Consider the following 16,561-nt stretch of genomic DNA (forward strand, 5'->3'; position numbering starts at 1 on the left):
TAAAACAAAACAATAGAAAATATTGATTAGAGATTACTTTCCACATGTGGTAAATTTATGGGTTACATCATGCTCTTTCCAAGATGGATTAGTATCTGACTTAAAACTTGCAAGTGTATTCAATTACTTTCAGAATACACTGACTACGATTCAGTTTTGAAAAGGCTGGTTTTTTCCCCATGAAAAAACAGAAGAAAAGCATGTTTTCCTAAAATCTGAAAGGAGGTCAACACTGCCAGACTAAAATTCTAATAACATCCTCACTTAAAGGCTAATAATGAAGCCCAAAATGCTAAATAATACTACCAGACACAGAAACATAAAAACAGGGAAATTAGGCTTAAGCAGGAGATCACTTCAAAAAGCAGCCTAATAGTGTATTCTCCTGAAAAGTACCCAATGGGTGAGAATTATATTAGGTGGGAATTATATCCCCAGAACATCCATCAGCATCACTTTTTTACTTCACTTTTGAACATCAGTTGTTCCTTTGTATTCAGATCTGGCCTCAGCAAAATGATGTAACACTTAGGGATGAAGATGCAACCCAGCAGCCCAGCACTAGAAGCCAAGATGGAGAAGACCTGCACAGCAACCACGAATTTCCCTTTGGTGCTGAGATAGGTAGGCACAAAGGAGATCCAGACACTGCAAAAGACCAGCATGCTGAAGGTGATCAGCTTGGCTTCGTTGAAGGACCCAGGTAGATTCCTGGCCAGGAAGGCCACTATGAAGCAAATGGCAGCCTGAAAACCCATGTAACCAAGGGCAACATAAAACATAGTGACAGAGCCTTCATTGCACTGCAGAACAATCTCTCTAGGCTGGGAATACGTGTCAGAATCAGGGAATGAAGGAAAGACTCCTAACCAGGTGAAACAAATGACCACTTGGACACTGGAACAAGAAATGATGATGGTGTTGGTCAGACTCTTGCCCAGCCACCCTCTCACTCTGTTTCCTGGCTTTGTGGCCAGGAAGGCCAGCACCACCATGACTGTTTTGGCCAAGACGGAAGAGACGGCAATTGAGAAGATGATGCTGAAAATTGTTTGTCGGAGAAGGCAGGTGGATCTCCTTGGCCGACCAATGAAGAGAAAGGAAGTCAAGAAGCAAAGAAGAAGGGAGACCAGGAGGATATAGGAGAGGTCCCGGTTGTTGGCTTTGACAATTGGAGTTTCTTGGAATTTAATGAAGATTCCCAAGACTAAAACTGTGGTTAAGATCAGGAATAGGGCAAAGAAAGTAAGAATAATTCCCAAATACTCTTGATGGGACAAAAAAGTGACAGTTTTGAGGATACATTGATCTCGATGCTTGTTCTGATACTGATTGTCTGGACATCTGGTGCAGTGGTCTGCATCTATAGAGGACAAATGTAATATTTACCATGAATGTATAGGATGGGAGTTAGATTTTGAAATCAGGAAGCCCACATTCTAGGAAGGAAAAGGGGAGAAGGGACAACCATCTACATCAGGGGTGTCAAACTTAATTTCATTGAGGACTGCATCAGGGCTAAGGTTGACCTGGGGGGGGATCAGGCGTGGCTGACTGGGTGGGTGTGGTCAACTGGGTGGGTGTGGCCCACTTGACACCACTCCCCAAACTGCTAGCATGTTTCCTATTCACATTGGGTAGACGAGTCTGAAGCCACGCTGGCCCGATCTTTCCTCTTTCCATTGGGTAGATTGGGCCGAAGCCACGCTGGCCTGGCCTTTCCTCTTCTCATTGGATAGACTAGGACGGCCCCATGGGCCGGATCCGACCACATCACAGGTTAGATGCAACCGATGGGCCTTGAGTTTGACACCCCTGATCTACATCATGTAGGAAGGTTTCTAATGGACTAGGACTAGCCAATTTGACAAGGTTGGAATATTCTAGTTTTCCAAAATGGAGTTTGATTTGTCCCATTACCCATTAATTGGAGGATAAAATTGAAATTCAATAACAATATTGTTCAACTATTTTTGCTTTCATTTTGTCCCACCAAATCCCAATGGTTAATGATTAAAAAGGGGCAGATAAAATTGTCTGGTTTTCTCTCTAATCACCATAATGAGGAGAGGTTCCTCTCTGGTAGCAATGTATTCCCCCAAATAGGTACTCCACAGGAAACACAGATCATGCTTGTCTACTCCTTGGATACTTTGGAGGAAGATGGTTAGGCAGAAATGGGTCTATCCCGAGTCCACCCTGGAATGGAGGATTTGGCAAGATTACTGACTAGGTCCTGTGTGAGTTGGCTGTCAGGCCTGGAAGCCATCTTTTTTGGTGCATCTTCAGGCCTGCCACATTTACTACTGTGGGAAACTGTAATGGGGGGATTGTATGGAGCATGGGTGATACATACCGGTAGTCATAATAACATTGCTTTCTCAGAAAGTCAAGGACATCTTCCCCTGTATCTGGAGGGTTAGAACTGGGAGGCATCTCCAGTCAGCATGGTGTTTGGATTGGGCCATGTGATGGACTTGTGGGTTTTGGGACTTGAACTTTCCTTTGGGTGGGGAAAACCTGGAAGCTTTCAGATTTGGGTTTTCCCAGATGTGCCAATATGACATCTTCAATAAAATGGAACTTTGAGGAAAGTCAAGTCTCGGAGTTTTCTTTCATTGGGGGTGTTACTTGGAACTCTGACATTGGAGATTAATTTATCTCAATACTGTAGAAGCTGTAGAAGCTGTAGAAGCAACATCATTCTGTTTGTCATGGTGAAACAACGGGCTGCTTCATATCACTTCAACTGATCCTTCACAAAGTCACATATGCTTCTTGATAGCTGCTTGGCGTCTTCTACACTTAACCTCTCCTTCCAATGAATTCTCCCAGCTCATATTATTGTTATATCCTTGGTGAAATTAATTCTGATAGTTAAATTAATACTCCCCCCACCCAATACTTAGAAAAGATCTGCAGGAACCTTTGCTCCTATCCCAAGGGCTGTTTTGATTCCCATTCACCCACCTTCTTGGGTGGAAATGCTCCCTTCTGCACAAGGGACGCAGTTGTAGCAACAGATTGGTTTTCCTTCCTGGACCACCTTGAAATAGCCAGGTTGACAAGGCTCCACACACTGGGAGTGAGGCAAGGGCTGAAAGTGAACAGAATTTGCATTCAGAAGCATCTGCAAAACTGATTAGTTATGAAATGAATTACAGTGTTGGAATGGGATTGTCAGGTCCCATAGTTTATCTCGTCTCCAGAGAAGAGCAGCAGCATTGCCTTGGAGACCGGCATTTATCACCTCCTCAGCCTGAGTATCTCATAATATCTTTACACTTCGAGATTGGCTTGGTGATGTATTGGGCTTTGGGAGGGGCTCTGTCTGCACTTTACTGTTTTGAGTGGGAAACTTAATTCCTGCCTAGATCTCTTGCTATCACAATCTTCCAATAAAAGTTTCCTTTTGAAATGGCTTTTGTTTCATGAGTACTGCTTTCTTGAGAGGACTGGAGAGGCAGGACCTTACAGGGACCAACAAAAGAGGTATGTGCAAAATGGACTAGAAGGGGACCATTCTGTTTCTCCTCTGGGCCATGTTGTGGTGGCCACTCCAGAGAATTTTCTAGAAAGTTACTCTTGAAACTGGAAGCATGATAGTCAGACATGCTTCCATTTTGGAGGATTGTCCCTGGAAGGCTGTCAGAGAAACTTTTGGAAAAACAGATCATATGGAGGAGAAATGAGAATTCTGGATTTGTTCAGCATGATGGGTTTTGCACTTTTCTTCTACCAAATAAGGTCAAATTCTTGAATGTATCCCTGTCCAAATGAACATGTGTAACTCAATTGATTTTACTTCTCCCTTCCTCTTAAATCCTGCTTCCATTTCCCTCCATCTCCACATTTTTTCCCTCTATGTCCCCAGACCAAAGTCTTCTACTGGATAAGTCATAAAGCATCTTTTCCTTTGCCGGTTATAAATGAAAGAATATAATTCTGAAGCATGAATTTGAAGGCAGTCGGTCTTATATATAGTTTGGGATGGTGGAGTACACTGATTGAGATGATGGACAAAACTACTGTGTTTCCCCCAAAATAAGACCCTGTCTTATATTTTTTGAACCCTGAAATCAGTGCTTGGCCTTATTTTTGGGGAGGTCTTATTATTTTGGGGTGTGTGGAGCAAGACGAGGCTCCTCTTGCTGATTTCCAGCTCTGTCTCCCTAACCCTAACTAGAGGAAATGGTGGGGACTGGCTGGGGAAGCGCTTAAATATTTTTAGGGAGGGCTTAATTTTTTGGGGGGGGGGACTTATTTTAGTGCATGCGCTCAAAAACCTGATTGGACTTATTATCAGGGAATGTCTTATTTTCAGCGAAACAGGGTGAAGAGATGGGACACCTCTTCCTCTACCTGATTGAGCCACTGAGGGCTCATGATAGCTTCCTTGTTGATGCTGAATTTGACTCCAATGGTTCCTTCTCTGTCTAGACTCCCAAATTTCACTCTGGTGGTCGACTTATTAGGAAACAACACCCAGTTCACAATGTCAAAGTCAGCCATCAAATCTCCATTTCTATCCAAATACATTCCTTCTATGGTGTTGTTGTAGATCTGAGGATTCTTCAGGAAATGGTGAAGCTACAGAATATAAGGAAAGAGGTTTTTACACAACTGGAATCCTCTAAACAAGTTGATGTACAGAGATATAAGAATTTGGCTTATTGAGCTTCAGCTTGTTTTCTTCTCAGGACAATCTGCATAGATTTGTCCTGCAGGTACCAATGGCGGATGTTTTCTTTCCAACATCTGGCATTCCCAACTAGCCCATATTTTCTTGTTTTCTTGTTTTATTTCTCCCCTTAGTTCTCTTAATGATAAGCAGATGGCAGAAGGGCAGGAGAAGGGAAATCCATTACCTACAAATATATTTGCTTACTTTATCTGTTGCTTATCCATGAGTTTTCCCCTCCTCCCTGAGATGTCCTGCATAGTTATAGATACATCGTTTTGTCTACAGAGATTTATCTTAACATTATTTGGAGAGTTTCTCCTGTGCACATTGAATAACAAACACCGCAGTGAGCCTTAATTATTTAGAGTCCTGTGTTTTGATTCCACAAGAAAGATAGATTAACAGAGTTGGAAGGGACCTTTTAGGTCATCTAGTCCAACCCCCTGCCCAAGCAGGAGACCCTACACCATTTCTGACAAATGGCAGTCCAATCTCTTCTTGAAGGCTTCCAATGATGAAGTTCCCACAACTTTTGAAGGAAAGCTGTTCCATTGGTTGATGGTTCACACTGTCAGAAAATGTCTCCTTATTGTAGAAGACACTGCATCAGTTCATACAACTCAGTCCTAGAAATATAATAATTTAATAATTATAATAATAATTTAACAAAGTTGGAAGGGACCTTGGAGGTCTTCTAGTCCATCCCCCTGTTGAGGCAGGATACCCTACACTACTTCAGACAAATGGTTCGTTAATCTCTTCTTATAAACTTCCTGTGTTATGAATTGGCTTTCGGAAATTGGGAAGCAAATATCAATATTTATAATTGACTCTTCCATCTGCTCGTTATCTGAAAAAGGTTGAACACTGATTCTGAGGGAAAGCTTGAATATTGATTCTGGCACTCTTCAGGTGATTTTACAAGATTATACACTGATAATTGTTAATATTAAATACAATATAGTGTTACATTATGATAAATTGGGAATTAATCCAAAATCCCTTTCCACAAGCATCAAATTCTAGAATCTGAAGAAAGAAAAGCTCAAAGCACATGAAGTAAAATACATGAAGTAAAATAACTGTAGTTGTGTGTGACAACATAGGCAAAGTATAATTTGCCATTCAGCAATGCTGGAGGCCAAATGTAAAAAGAAAGAGTAATTCAATATTTAATGTTACATGTAATAACAGCAGCAACAGAATTACGTATGCACAAAATTGGAAAAACGGAAGTATACCAACAGAGGAAATGGTAATAAAGAAAATATTAGAATGTGCCAACATTGACAGGTTAACGATGGAAATTAAAGGGAGCCTGAATAGCTCAACAGACAGAGTTCTGTAATTTAACACCAGCTGTCTTGCAATTAAAGTAAGATCGAATCCCGCCAGGCTCAAGGTTGATTCAGCCTTCCATCCTTTCTAAGGTAGGTAAATTGAGGACCCAGTTTGTGGGGGCAATAAGCTGACTTTGTATAAATATACAAAAAGTATGAAGGCTATTGCTTAACGCATTGTAAGCTGCCCTGAGTCTCCGGAGAAGGGCGGCATATAAATCAAATAATAATAATAAAAAAAAGACAAAGGAGAAACAAAGTATTACTTAATATGGGGCCTATTGGCTAGATAATAGATGCAAAACTTAGAAAATTAATGATGAAAGAGGGTCAATAAGCTAGAAACGAATACAGGTATAAAACTATATAGAAGAATATATATTGCAAGCAATATTATTATTAGACTGTACATAACTGCAAATTAAAATATATAGAGTGCTAACTGTATAGAGAATTATGTTATAACTATGGAAACAATAGATATAAGTATGATATATAATATCAAGTTTCTTTTTTTTTCCTACGGACTATACTGTATGATTAAGAGAAAAATGGTTGTAATTAGGATCTATAACATTATATATATTTATAAAGGTGCAGATACAACCAATATATCCTTTCTCCTTTCAGCTCCAATCAAGGAGCCCTCAAGCAGCCATATTCACGACAAACCATTTTATATCAAATTTATATTTTTAAAAGGTGGACTACTATAGATCTATTTCAAGCTATTTAGCTCTCATCAGCTACTCTCCCTTTATTTCTTTATCAGAAAAAATATAAATTTTGTATATTTAATATATATAGCTTGTGGCTCAGAAGGTTTATTCTGATAATAGCTGATGAAAGCTAAAAAGCTTGAAATAGATCTATACTAGTCTCCCTTTATTTCTTTATCAGCAAAATATAAATTTGGTATAAAATGGTTTGTCATGAATGCGACTGCTTGAGGGCTCCTGGATTGGAGCTGATAGGCAAAAGGGAGCAGAATGCCCCCTCCCATATGTTGGGGTAGACCAGGTGCCTCGATAGAAAAACATTTTATATGTATGTATGTATGTATGTATGTATGTATGTATGTATGTTTCTATGTGTGTGTGTGTGTGTGTATATATATGCCCCCTACAATCTGGGTCCTCATTTGACCAACCTTAGAAAGGATGGAGGGCTGAGTCAACCTTGAGCCTGGTGAGATTCTAATTTACAGTAATTGCAGGCAGCTCAATGTTAATAACAGGCTTTAGTCTGCTGTGCTACCATCAGGCTCTATATATATATGAAAGAGGAGGGCAAGGGATCTTATGAAAGAAAATGATTCATAAAAGGTATTTTTTTCTCAATGTATATGACATTTCTCAAAGAGTGTTTCATGATGTTCATCATCTAGATGTCGCCCTTAGCAACATACATGGAACCGATAAGGAAATACCTGCCACGGTTGAATGTTTTCAACTTCCACCTTGTCTTTTCTCTCCATCCCTGTCCTCTGGGATCGGGGTGAATTGACCACATTTAAGGCATGTGCCACAATCTGGATGGCATTGTAAGTTAAGGAGCTATCTAGAGAGAAGGTCTTTTCAATCTTCTGCTGAGGTAGAGTCTCCAAGTTCTCTTTCTCTGTACACCTTGTCCAGCCTTTCACAGACAAGGTAGACTTCCCATATGAACAGTGAAATTTCTTAGTCATAAATGCTTTGAGAAAGAGATAGAAATCTATGAAATCGTCAAATTTGGTCCTTTGGCTGGTCTGGATAAGAAAAGAAAAAATGATATGGGTGTATCTGAAAGAGAAACTATTATATGATAATTCAATGGTGAGATCCCACAAAGCGGTTGTGATCCAAACTATCCCTTCAATAGGCTTTCGCAAGGAATTTAATATGTCTTCTAGGAAGAAGGCTCCCTCGATGAATGTAAACTCTGAGTAATAAACAAATACATTGATTTGGGCCCACAGGTTGAAAACAGAAATCAGATGCTTGAAGTTCTCATCTTTTAATAATATGATTTGTGAAAAAACAACACAGATGCCATTCTGAGCCAGCACAGGAACGAAGGTCCTAATGAAATGTTCTCCATTATCAGTGTCTGCAGCAAAGACGCCAATGAATGTCCATCGAAAATACAGCAGGAGTTTAACAATCCCCAGGTTTTGAGCACCTTCTTTGGGGACGGTCCGGTAGAAAAAAGGTAACTGAGTTTTATCACTCAGGATCGGTGAAATATAAGTGTAGCTGATCTGGAGTGAAAAAAAAGGAGATTTATGTTTTATTTGGGGTTTTTACTATTCTGCTCTATGGAGTAGAGAGTTGGTTTCTGACAGAAAACCACTTGAAGAAATGAGAAGCATTTAAAATGTAGATTTACAGACGGCTTTTACGTATAAACTGGGTTAACAAAAATCACAAATGAGGAGGTGATAAGCCACCTGGGAAAGCCAAGGGAAATCATCAAAGCCATTAAAAAGTGAACGTTAGAATATTTTGGACATGTGATGCGACACCCAGAAAAATAAATCATCCTTCACTTAATCCTCCAAGGAAAGATTGAAGGCAAACGAGGTCCAGGCAGAAGAAGAACATCGTGGCTTCAAAACCTAATGGACTGGTGTGGACAAAACTCAGCAGCACTTTTTCATGTGGCTGTTGAAAAAATAGGATTTGCCAACATGATCACCAAATCCGATGACGGATATGGCAGAAGTAGAAGACCTATTAGATCCTGAAAAGATAATGTCAAAGCTTAGGTAGTGGCTGGAAGATTCCAGCCTACCTTGGTGGATTTAATAGGGGATCAGAAATGCAGAAAATGTAACAATGGATGATAAGGAGAAATCCAGATCTCATTTTCTAAAACGATGATGCTTCCTCAGAGCCTGCATAGTGCAAGATCTGAACAACATGAAATATTACAAGTTAATATTTATTCTCAATTTATAACTGTTGGTTGTAAATTTATGGTTGTACAGTATCAATATTTGTTCTTGTCTCTCTGGGAGACTGAAAGATGACATAAAGATTACTTCTTCACCTTAATCCATGCTTAATTAACATTTCTAAGGAGAATATCTTTTTGAACTGCTCTGGAATAAACTTGAAGCCATTCACTGGCTCTATACCTGTGGGATTTTGTAGATGCCCAATATGGCAGCCATAAGGATGGATATATCAGAGTTGGTCTCTTCCAGCAGAACCAGCATGTTTCTCTTCCTTCCGCAGCTGTAGTTGGGAACATTGGCCTCTCCAGTCGAAAGCAAATCCAACAGACCATCCAATGTCAACATTCTGTCTCGAAAGTTGTCATGGAGGTTATAACCCAGGGTGAGGTTGGGCAAGAGAAGAGGATCTTTGTTGATTTCCTGAATGGCAAAAAGGAAGGACAGAATTTTCCAGTACATCATATTTGCTTTCCTGAAAAGATACATGGATTTTGCCATGATGTTACATTCGGTGAAATCACCAACCTAGAACTAAGGAGAAATTTCCTGACAGTGAAAGCAATTAACTGGTGGAAGGGCTTCCTTCCCCAAGTTGTGGATGCTCCATCACTGGAGGTTTTTAAGAAGTGATTGGACAGCCATTTGTCTGGAATGGTATAGGGTCTCCAGCTTGTGCAGGGGATTAGACTAGAAGTCCTCCAAGGTCTTCCCATCCAACTCTGTTATTCTGTTAATGCATTTCATATGTGCTATTGTGACTGCACAGGTTTTTGTCCCCAAAGTTCCTCTTCTCTACTTAGATTATTTGAAAGTCAAAACAGACAAACTCCAGACAATCTGGGCACTGTTGTCACTTGCACTATTCGCTCAACCTCAGTTTGAGAAGTCAAAAAACATCCCAGGAAAAGATTTTGGCAAACCATGTCTGAAAATGTAGCTCAGAAATCTGCATGGACCTCACCATGTAGGAACCAGGATTTGAGATTCCATCAAAGGGCCATTATGCATGTATTACATTTTTAAAATGTGCATGTATGGGTGTGTATGAGACTGAATGTGTGAATGAAGTTGGGGCAGAAAAGAAAGCATTTAAGAATTGAACAGAAGCACCAGCTTTCCCATTTTCTCATGAGTAAATGGTCTCAATCCCTGTTTGCTTGAGAGAGTGGATAGAGAAAACAGAGGGCCTGCTCAAAGCACTTTGGTATCAGTGGAACCAGAGGTGAGTCAAGAAGGAGCATCTGAAGATGCCCATGTCCACATCAGGGAATCAACATCTAGATGAGGCGAGTTTGGAGAAATCCATGGATCATTGAAGAAAACAATAGCACAGAATTTGGGAGAAAGACTGGAGGCACCCAGGAGCTGACTGCTGATGTCTTTGGAATTGCGGGTTCTATCTTTCTGGAAAATTTATTCATTTAATTTATTCGATTTATGAGGCATGTCAAACTACTACTCTGCAATAGCATTGTAGTTTCCTGGCTACTGTAGCAACACCAGATGCTAATAATAATATTAGATTTACGTGCCGCGCATCTTATCCAAAGGAGACTCTGATAGAGAGCTATCTTCTACGAAAGACTCAGAAAAGAAATCAGCCTTTTCTCTGAATTGGGACTGACCAATTACAGCCTCCTGTCCTTTTCTTTGATGGCCATGCTGAGACCATAACCATGACTTCCCAAGCTAATCAGCTTGAAAGATGAAAGCAAGTTGTCCATGTAGAGATCAGTTGGACCAGGGTGCTGAGCATTAAAGCTTGCTTTTGTTTCATCTGCTGAATGTGTTCCACTTCATGCTGTTTGTATACAGATGTGACTGTTGATCTAAGTAACTAACTAACCTCACTCTGTTAAGGACCTAGGAGTACACATCCAAATGATCTATGCCCTAGAGCTCACTGTAACAGCATTGCCAAAAAGGCATTAAGAGTTGTTAACCTAATTTTGTGAAACTTCTTATTAACACCGAATTGTTAACTAGGGCATACAAAACCTTTGCCAGACCAATTCTCGAATACAGCTCGTCTGCCTGGAATCCACACTGTATATTGGACATTAATACAATTGAGCGAGTCCAGAGGTATTTCATGAGAAGAGTCCTCCACTCCTCTGCTCACAACAGAATACCTTATGCGACCAGGCTTGAAATTTTGGGCTTGGACAACCTAGAACTACGCCGACTATGGTCTGACCTAAGCATAGTCAACAAAATTGTCCGCTACAACGTCCTACCTGTCAATGACTACTTCAGCTTCAACCACAATAATACACAGGGAAACAATAGATACAAACTTAAGGTAAACTGCTCCAAACTGGATTGCAGAAAATATGACTTCAGCAACAGAGTGGTCAATGCCTGGAATGCACTACCTGACTCTGTACTATACTTATACCTCTTTTCTCGAACATGTTTGACAAACTAAATAAAAATAAAATAAAATAAAATAAAATTTCACTGCCTTCCTCCATCCCCATTTTTCTTCAAAGGAATCGTAACATAACATCAATCAACTTCATGAGACTTACTGATGAACCTTTTTAGAAGGACTCAAACTGAAATTCTGCAGCTCAGGTTCTAGAATATTTGTTGCAGAGAAGAGCCCACTGATGATATGATCTCCTGGCCTGTAATGATTGAGTGGGTCTCTTGCATCCCTTTCCAAAGTTAAGAAGCACTTGGTGCCGAGCATCCCACAGGCTGCCTGGGGTAATAAAAGCTCCATCAGAAGCAGAAGCAGTGGGTTCATTTCTGGGTTAGCCAAAGGAATCCCCTGCCTTGCATCTGATATCAGAATCAGTAGAGCAGAAACATTTGGAGACGTTGAAAGCAGATTGCAGCAAGACTGACTTTTCTAATATAATATGAAGTCCAGAGAGAACTTCCCCAATGATGGAAACTGGACCAATGCAGAAGCAGAGCTCCTGGTGTCCATGAAGCTCAGTCCAGCTTTCCAGGGTGACAAGACAACTTATACAGTAACTTTCCTGATGCTGAATGTGTTGCTGCTGAGTCTGTTGACCTCCTTCAGACAATTTCCAGAGGGAAAAAGAATCCCTTGACATTTAGCAAGAAGGCAAGAAAGAAATCACTATCATTCTAATAATTAGCTGGGGAAGTAGGAGTTTTGCAAAGTCCTCCCTGCAGGGTGAACTGGGATCCAACTGAAAAAGTCCCAATGTAACTCAATGTAGTGGATTCCCAGAAAGCATCCACAACCAAATTGTTCTGTGGGCATTTGGGACCCCAATCATTCTGCTGGGTTGATTTCCAGTTGTTTTTCTTTTATGCTATTATATGTGACTGGTTTATTTTATAAAGTTGTCCTTTTGACGTGATGAAGTTACTGTTTTCTTACTGTGGACTTTTGAACATTATGATGCTGATGTGGTCTTAGACTTACTGTGCATTCCTTATTATTCAGAACGTTATGTTTTAGGGTGGATACTTTATTTTTTTATTGTGAACTGCTGTACATCTGTCTGGAATTGAATGCATACAAATCAAATAGATGTCCAGATGTCCGTCCATCCATCCATCCACCCACCCACCCACCCACACATACATACATCCATTCATGTAACATGTCCCTTTTCTACCTCGAAGTGTCAAAGAAAAGAGTCAAAGAGTTTATAAGAAATTTCTCCCTTGCTATATAACCTCAAACAGAGATGCTCAATATGAGACATCTCTGGTTCTTTCATACTGATCCAAAAGGGATAAAAGTCTATCTGTACCCCTCTGCCAAAATGAAAATCTAATGAGTAGCATTTCACCCTGAGTCTTAAATACTTTGCTTCCATAAATATCTCCTGCAAATCATTAATTATGATTGTCCTAGAAATGGTTCCATCCACGAAAGGAGATTCCAAGAAAATCCTTTTCTTCCCTTCCCTTCCCTTCCCTTCCCTTCCCTTCCCTTCCCTTCCCTTCCCTCCACTCCACTCCACTCCACTCCACTCCACTCCTCTTTCCTCTCCTTCCCTTCTTTCCTGTAGGTATCTTTGTCCACTTTCATCCACTCCATCAAACGTTTCACTCCAACAGTGAATCTGATGGAAGAAGAATCTGCTGTCAACTCAGAAAGCATCTCTGGCCTGCTCTGCGGTGAGGCAGCATGTCAGTCAAAACAAAAGCACATTCCAGCCATGTCTCTGTTAAGGCTGTCTCCATGTTTATCTACAGTGGCCAGAGAGGAGTGATCTCTACAATGCGCAAAATTGCTTTGATGGAGAATGTGACTGATGACACAACTTGGGGGGAGGGGGAAAACAGGGTCAGAGCTGGAACGTAAATTACGTGGTGTCAGAGTTGGCTTCACTTGGAACGTGCTGACATGAAGCTCCTAATAAATAATTGGATTTCTTTTGAAGCTTGGCTGGAGGCTCAGGTTTTAATTAGGGCATCGGTTGGAATCCTGACATCTGCTTTATGGTAAATGTCATTTTGCTCTTTACATCAAATTTCCTGTGGTTCACCCTTCAAACATCAACTGAGATGACAGCATAGCTAAGATTGAATCTCTGCTATGAAGAAAATTTGGGGATCATTGTAGTTTCCCTTTGCCTTGTTTCTATTTTTGGTAAGAGGCTTAATCTTGGGAATCATTTCGTTTCCAAAAACTCACTTACTGAAAGCCAATAGTCAGGATCTCCTCTATTTTATTTATTTATGTACCGTATTTTTTGGAGTATAAGGCACACCTTTTTCCACCAAAAAAGAGGGTGAAATTCTGGGTTCTTCTTATACTCTGAATGTAGACCCACCAATCTTCTCAAACGGAGGTTTCAGAGGCTGAAAAAAGCATCAGAAACGAAGCTTCAGAAAAGAAGCCCCTCAACAGCTTCAGAAAAGAAGCCCCCAAACAGAGCTTCAGAGGCTTTTTTTCCTGAAACTGTTTTGGAGGCTTTCAGAGGCAGGAAAAAAAGTTTTTTCTGAAACATGGTTTACAGAGTCACCATCTTGCTCCCAATAATCCTTTTACCGACCTCAGAAGGATGCAAGGCTGAGTCATCCTTGAGCCAGTCAGGATCGAACTCCTTCTGAATGAGCAATGAGTTAGTCTGCAATACTGCTGTCATGCTTGACTCGCTACACAGTCTTGCTTTTTTGTTGTTAGTTGTGAAGTCGTGTCTGACCCATCGTGACCCCATGGACAATGTTCCTCCAGGTCTTCCTGTCCTCTACCATCCTCTGGAGTCCATTTAAGCTCCCTCCTACTGCTTCAGTGACTCCATCTAGCCACCTCGTTCTCTGTCATCCATTTCTCCTTTTGCCCTCAATCGTTCCCAGCATTAGGCTCTTCTCCAGTGAGTCCTTCCTTCTCATTAGGTGGCCAAAGTATTTGAGTTTCATCTTCAGGATCTGGCCTTGCTTGCAACCAGACAACTATAACAGGAGGGGGAAGGAAAGGCCTTGGAATCTAAGGGAGGCTTGGGAAGGAAATTTGGAATGCAAGTGTGTCAACTGGAAGTCTCAGACAGATCCAATATCTCAAGGTCACCAGCTGGGGAAGTCCGAGGCAGACAGACTGTTCCCAAAACAAAGAAAGTGCAAATGCATGGTGGACAATGGACAATGGGAGATCCAGGGGGAAAGGGAAAGTTTTCCTATGCTATTTTGACAGGAAATCATTAGAACTGGTTTTTTTCCTGTACCTACATGGAATCTTCAGTAAAGTTACCTTATTTTGCGCAGTATAAGATGCACTCCCCCCCCAAAGAGGCTGATAACTTGGGTGTGTCTCATACTCCGAATGTAGCCCCACCCACCAGCCGGCCCTCACCCTTCAGCCTCACCACATCCTCTTCCTGGCTGCAGAGATTCCCAGAGACAATGGCTCTCATTTTCAGCCTCCAAATGCTCCGTTTGAGAGCCGTTCAAGGCTGCAGGGATTGTCAAAAAACATCGCCGCTGATCGCTGCCTGTGCACATTGTGTTTTCGGCCTCTGTGCATCATGTTTTAGGCTTCAGCATGCCCCATTTTTGGCTTTTGCACCTCATGTTTTTGGGTAGCGATGGGCGGTGATGTGCTTTTTACGGTCCCCGCAGCCATGAACAACTCTCAAATGGAGTGTTTGGAGGCTGAAAATGCAAGGCGCGGAGCCCAAAATGGCAATCCATTTTGCCAAAGCTACTGCCTTGTCTTACTGCTTCCACACTTCATCTGCTTTACTAAGTGGAGCTCCCTCTGACAATCAGCTGTGCTTCTTAAGCTGTTTATCAGCCCCAGTGCGCACTCACAACCAGCCAACTAATGTGTGCTAAAGCTGACCAGGCTAAGGAGGCTAGCCAGATGAATACCTGGTAGGCAGAGGCAGAATTTTTTTTCCCTATTTTCCTTCCCAAAAACTAAGGTGCCTCTTATACTCCGGAGCATTTTATACTACAAAAAATATGGTATACTCTTGGTAAAAAAATGTCCCGGGAGTTTCTTTTGCTGTCTAACCCAATGGGACAATTGACAACTGCATTCTAACTGACTGACTGACTGACTGACTGACAGACTGACTGACTGAAGCTGATGTAGATGGGATGTTCAGTTGCCTTTTTGTTTTGTAACTACATGAAATTAGTGTAGATATAGAGTTAAAGGCAGGGCAAGCATATCATTGACTGGGAATCTTGGATTCTGGGAATCCTGAATTATGCCTACTTTATCACTTTATGGCTGAAGGCTGTACAATTTAAAGCTTTGTTTTTACTTTGTATCTTGTTGCAAAAATGTATGTAAAACTTGTTGGTTTGAGAGCTGTTGTGCTTGAGGCGTAAAATATTCCTGAACATCTTTTTTTGGTCAGAAGTAAATATTTTATTATTATCTCCATCCTCAGTGTGTTTTATTGGGCCTTCCATACCAGCTCTGAATCCAGAGATTTGGAATGTTTCCAAAAATTTCCTTTCTTGTGCAATAGATTCTCTTTTCCAATTTCATTTTGGAAAAAAAAATGTGTAGGTATCTTCAGTGTTTAGCCATCCTTTCCCCTTTCAATCAAATATTTCCTATCCGGCCAATCAGGGTTTCCTGGTCAATTCATTGCTTTGCTTACATAATCTCTCCTGTCACCTTTCTCTTTGCAAGCAGGAACATCATACTACCATCTCCCACACATTTCTGGCCTCTTAGTTCCATTGTGGGGTCTATTAGTCTCAAGTCTCTGCTGATAAGGCTCCCCCCCACTCAACCCACTATGGAGGAATGGCTGGTGAATTTGGTAGAATAGCTAAAACGGATAAATTAACTTCTTTGATTAGAGAAAGGAAATGATCTACATTAATTGATAACTAGAAGCCTCTTATACATTTCTTCATAAAAAAAATGTCAATAAAGAATATTTGTTGTTCAGGATTGAAATGAGGGATCGTTGGTTCCCTCTGAGATTTCTTGCTTTCTTGCAGATGTTTCATGACCCAAACTAATAACATCATCATTGTTAGTCACTCATGATAGTTATCAGCCCTGATGATGTTTCCCTCCCCCCGAATGCCATCACTCTGCTTAACAACTAATTCCCACAACACTGTCAAATAATGTATTACTATTATTCTTCTCTTCCTTACTAGTATTTATCTCTTCCCACTTATTACTATAACCAT

General features: G+C 40.8%; 1 protein-coding gene across 1 annotated transcript; it reads right to left on the bottom strand.

The window, feature by feature from the left end:
- Positions 1 to 451: 451 nt before the first annotated feature.
- Positions 452 to 9,460, bottom strand: LOC148115894 (vomeronasal type-2 receptor 26-like). The gene is made up of 5 exons (XM_087885273.1): positions 9,143 to 9,460; positions 7,964 to 8,263; positions 4,363 to 4,590; positions 2,971 to 3,097; positions 452 to 1,363 (listed from the first exon to the last, which is right to left on the bottom strand). The coding sequence occupies exons 1-5, from the start codon at positions 9,458 to 9,460 to the stop codon at positions 453 to 455; spliced, it is 1,884 nt and encodes a 627-aa protein (XP_087741399.1). The 3' UTR covers position 452.
- Between the last annotated feature and the right edge of the window lie 7,101 nt (positions 9,461 to 16,561).

This window comes from Pantherophis guttatus, chromosome 2 (assembly GCF_059756535.1).
Source record: "Pantherophis guttatus breed Tessera chromosome 2, ASM5975653v1, whole genome shotgun sequence".
Lineage (NCBI taxonomy): Eukaryota > Metazoa > Chordata > Lepidosauria > Squamata > Colubridae > Pantherophis > Pantherophis guttatus.

Excerpts from the sequence above, each read along its gene's own strand:
- LOC148115894 (XM_087885273.1), bottom strand. The coding sequence starts at position 9,460 with ATGGCAAAATCCATGTATCTTTTCAGGAAAGCAAATATGATGTACTGG. Across the intron at positions 8,264-9,142 it reads GCATCTACAAAATCCCACAG|ATCAGCTACACTTATATTTC; the intron begins GTATAGAGCCAG and ends TTTTCACTCCAG. Across the intron at positions 1,364-2,970 it reads GAGCATTTCCACCCAAGAAG|ATGCAGACCACTGCACCAGA; the intron begins GTGGGTGAATGG and ends TGTCCTCTATAG.